Genomic DNA, 4,350 nt, shown 5'->3' with positions numbered 1-4,350 from the left:
ATGGCGTGAACCTGGGAGGTGGAGCTTGCAGTGAGCCGAGATCATGCCACTGCACTCCAGCCTGGGCGATAGAGCAAGAGTCTCCGTCTCAAAAAAAAAAAAAAATCCTTTGTAATAAGTGAGTAAATGTAACTAGTGTTTCTGTGAGTTCTTTAGGCTGCTATAGCAAATTAATCAAACCCAAAGAGTGGGTCATGAAAACCCTGATTTACAGCTGGTTGGTCAGAAGCATAGGTCACATCCTGGGACTTACAACTGACATTTGAAGTGAGGGACATTCTTGTGAGCTGTTAGCTTCTGGTATCGGACTCTGTCTCCAGGTAGATACTGTCACAATTAAATTGAAGTATATAGCAAACACAGCTGGTGTCTGCTTGAGAAGTGGTTATTGGTGGACCAGAAGTGAAGTATTCTGTTAAATATTTTGTTAATAGTTTTCCTATCTCTTTAAGAAAAGTGTATTTGAGACCCTCAAATAGGATTTTTTAAAATTTAATTTAATTTAATTTAATTTTTTTAGTTTTTTTGAGACAGAATTTCGCTCTTGTTGCCCAGGCTGGAGTGCAATGGCACGATCTCAGCTCACCGCAACCTCCACCTCCCAGGTTCGGGCAATTCTCCTGCCTCAGCCTCCCTAGTAGGTGGGATTATAGGCATGTGCCACCACGCCCGGCCAATTTTGTATTTTTAGTAAAGACAGGGTTTCTCCATGTCGGTCAGGCTGGTCTCGAACTCCCGACCTCAGGTGATCCACCCACCTCGGCCTCCCAAAGTGCTGGGATTACGGGCATGAGCCACCGCGCCTGGCCAGGAAGATTTTTATTTTAATGATCAGCAAAGGCCTAAAAGTCCATGACCATTCACAAGTGTCATTTCCATATGGTAGATTTCCAGCACATGTTAGGAAAGAAAAAAAAATGAACAGTTTTGTGTTTTACTAAAGAACAAGTAAAATCCTATTTTTATTCAATATTTCAATAGTTTATGTTTGCATATCACTGTGGTGACTAATGTGATTTCATAATCACTAGTATTTCATTTGATTAGCCCCACCCAATCATACCTCCCATCCTGCAAATGAAAAAAGTTAAGTATGGAGAGCACAAACTCTTGTCTAAACTCATATGGCTCATAAGTAATAATGAAATTGGCCGGGTGCAGTAGCTCACGCCTATAATCCCAACACTTTGGGAGGCTGATGTGGGAGGATCACTTGAGTCCAGGAGTTCAACCTAGGCAATATAGGGGGATCCTGTCTCTAAACTTTAAAAATTTTTAATTTTTTTTTTTTTGAGATGGAGTCTCGCTCTGTCACCCAGGCTAGAGTGCAGTCGCACAATCTCGGCTCACTGCAACCCCCACCTTCTGGGTTCAAGCAATTTTCCTGCCTCGGCCTCCCCAAATAGCTGGGATTACAGATGTGCACCACCACGCCCAACTAAAAAAAAAAATTTAAAAAAAAAAAATTTTTTTTTAAATTAGCCAAGCATGGTGGCGCACACCTAGTCCTAGTCCCAGCTACTAGTCCCAGCTACTAGGGAGACTGAGGCAAGGGGATTGCTTGAGCCTGTGAAGTTGAGTCTACAGTGAGCTGTGATCTTGCCACTGCACTCCAGCCTGGGCAACAGCACATAATAGTAATAGTAATACAATATAATAACAATAATAATAATGGAATTTCTCAGTATTAAAGTCCAAATGCGTGCCACCACATATACTGAGAACTGTCAAAAACTGAAAACTCAGGCCAGGTGTGGTGACTCACATCTGTAATCCCTGCACTTTGGGAGGCTGAGGCAGGAGGATTGCTTGAAGCCAGGAGCTTGAGACCAGCCTGCACAACACAGCAAGAACCCTGTCTCCAAAAAAAAAAAAAGAAACGAACAAGAACAGGAACAGCATAGCATCTGCAGACAGAGAAGCAGCAGCAAATCAGTGGCGGCCAGGATTGAGACCTTCCCCGTTTGGGGTTTTGGTAGACAAGAAGGACGGTGACCCAGACACTGAAGAATACCAGCATGCTGAACTTAAGGATTGCATTGTTGAAAATATTAGGCAAGCTCCTGGCCAGAAAAGCCACACTGAAGCTCCTATGAGCCAAGGAACCCAGGATTCACAGAACGCTCAATAACCAAATCGTGGTTTTATGTGAAGATGACATATTCAGGCTCAGATTATGTATCTACATGCATGAAGGCTGTAGTCATTCCCCATGAAATTCCTCCCACTTCAGCCTCCCAAAGTGTTGGGATTACAGAGTCACTTAGATCAGGGAACTGACAGCAATGACGGAATTATGATACCAACCAGTGCCTTATCTGTCTCTTGCGTGGTTACCTGGAAGGTCAGAACTACAGTGATCGTTTTGTCCAAACTATGCAAACAAGTAAACATAACTCCAAATGTGTGGTTTTTGTGTTTTTTTGAGACAGGGTCTAGCTCTGTTGCCCAGGCTAAAGTGCAGTGGCACCATCACAGGTCACCACAGTCTCAGGTTGAAGCCATCCTCCTGCCTCAGCCTCCCGAGAAGCTGGGACTATGTCACCACGTCCAGCTAATTTTTTATCTTTATTTATTTATTTATTTTTGAAACAGAGTTTCACTCTGTTGCCCAGGCTAGAGTACAGTGACGCAATCTCAGCTCACTGCAACCTCCTCCTTCCAGATTCAAGCGATTCTCGTGCCTCAGCCACCCAAGTAGCTGGGATTACAGGTGTGCCCCCTACCACGCCCAGCTAATTTAAAAAATATTTTTAATAGAGATGAGGTTTCACCATGTTGGCCAGGTTAGTTTCCAACTCCTGGCCTCAAGTGATCCACCCACCTTACCTCCTAAAGTGCTGAGATTACGGGCATGAGCTACTGCACCCAGCCAATTTTTTTTTATTTTTTGTAGAGACAGAGTCTCACTACATTGCCCTCACTGGTCTCCAATTCCTGGACTCAAGCAATCCTCCCACCTCAGTCTCCCAAAGTGCCAGGATTACAGGCATGAGCCACTGCGCCCAGCTCAAATGTGATATTCCAAAGGATGCAGGTGGCTGTGTTGGGATGACCAATGAAAGTAAGGGACAATGGAAGTACAGGGTGAGGGCAATGAACAGGACACACCTGAGAGCCTGGTTATTGGCCTTGACTATGGGAGTGTGTTGATGCTTCACAAAGACCCCAAAGACCCCCTACAAAGAGGTCACAGAAGCACAGGCCCAAATGGTCATTATAAACCAGGAAGGTGTCCACACTGACAGGTAGCAATCTCACTTACAGTTTGAGTCTTGATGCTTTGTCCATGGTGTTCACTGTTCTGCATCTAATTAGAAACAAGAGGATGCATTTTGTGAGTTTCAGCAATTTAGAACCAAACATCACATTTGACAACCTTGGAAGCATTGTTCCCCCTTCATCTACCTGTACACACAGAGCTACAAGAAGGGTGGATCATGAGCGTTTTCAAGATTACACTGTCTCCTCTATAATGGGAAAAATGAAAATGTTTCTACTTTAAAAAAAATTTAGAGACAGTCTGTCTCTCTCCCAGGCTGGAATGCAGTGGCACAATCTTGGCTCACTGTAACCTCAAACTCTTAGCCTTGAGATCTTCCTGCCTCAGCCTCTGAAGTAGCTAGGACTACAGGTGAACACCATGCTTAGCTAATTTAAAAAAATATTTCTAGAAATGGGATCTCGCTATGTTGCCCAGGCTGGTCTTGGACTCTTGGCCTTTCAAAGTTCTGTAGGGACACTCTAGAAAACTTATTTGAGATAAATTTCCTTCCACTTCACAGCAACATGGATGGAACTGGAGGCCATTATCCTAAGTGCGATAACAAAAAGAGAAAGTCAAAAACTGCATCTTCCTACATATAAGTGGGAGCTAAACAATGGGTAAACATGGACATACAGAGTGGAATAATAGACACTGGAGATGCCAATAGGTTGGAGAGAGAGAGGGGATGAGGGATGAAATATTACCTATTGGATACAATATACACTCTGGGTGATGGGTGCACTAAAAGCCAGACTTCGCCACTATGAAATATATCCATGTAACACAAGTGCATTTGTAACCATAAATCTACAAAAATGAAAATGAAAAGCAATAAAAACATGCTCAAACTAAAAACAACCAACCAACCAACAAAAAGAAAGCATTTCCTTCCACAGTAAAATGCAGTTTACTGAACACGTCTCATAGATCGTGATTGGTCTGAAAAGAGTCCCTGTGCCCAGGTTAGGGTTGCAATTTACCACCAGAGCCAAGTGCTCGGGTATCCTACGGATTCTTTTTTCTTTCTTTCTTTCCTTTTTTTTTTTTTTCTTGGGATGGGTTCTGGCCATGTTGCCCAGACT

At 43.3% G+C, this 4,350-nt stretch overlaps 1 protein-coding gene across 1 annotated transcript in view; it reads right to left on the bottom strand.

The window, feature by feature from the left end:
• Window positions 1-4,350, bottom strand: part of ZNF490 (zinc finger protein 490) — a 32,951-nt gene that overhangs the window by 27,960 nt on the left and 641 nt on the right. The window contains exon 2 of the mRNA XM_011954740.1: window positions 3,266-3,310. Coding sequence (XP_011810130.1) covers window positions 3,266-3,310 — 45 coding nt within the window. The remainder of the gene's footprint in view (window positions 1-3,265; window positions 3,311-4,350) is intronic.

The sequence above is a fragment of the Colobus angolensis genome, unplaced genomic scaffold, assembly GCF_000951035.1.
Source record: "Colobus angolensis palliatus isolate OR3802 unplaced genomic scaffold, Cang.pa_1.0 Scaffold39, whole genome shotgun sequence".
Taxonomy (NCBI): domain Eukaryota; kingdom Metazoa; phylum Chordata; class Mammalia; order Primates; family Cercopithecidae; genus Colobus; species Colobus angolensis.
The sequence above is the reverse complement of the archived record's forward strand: the minus strand, read 5'-3'. Positions and strand labels throughout refer to the sequence as shown.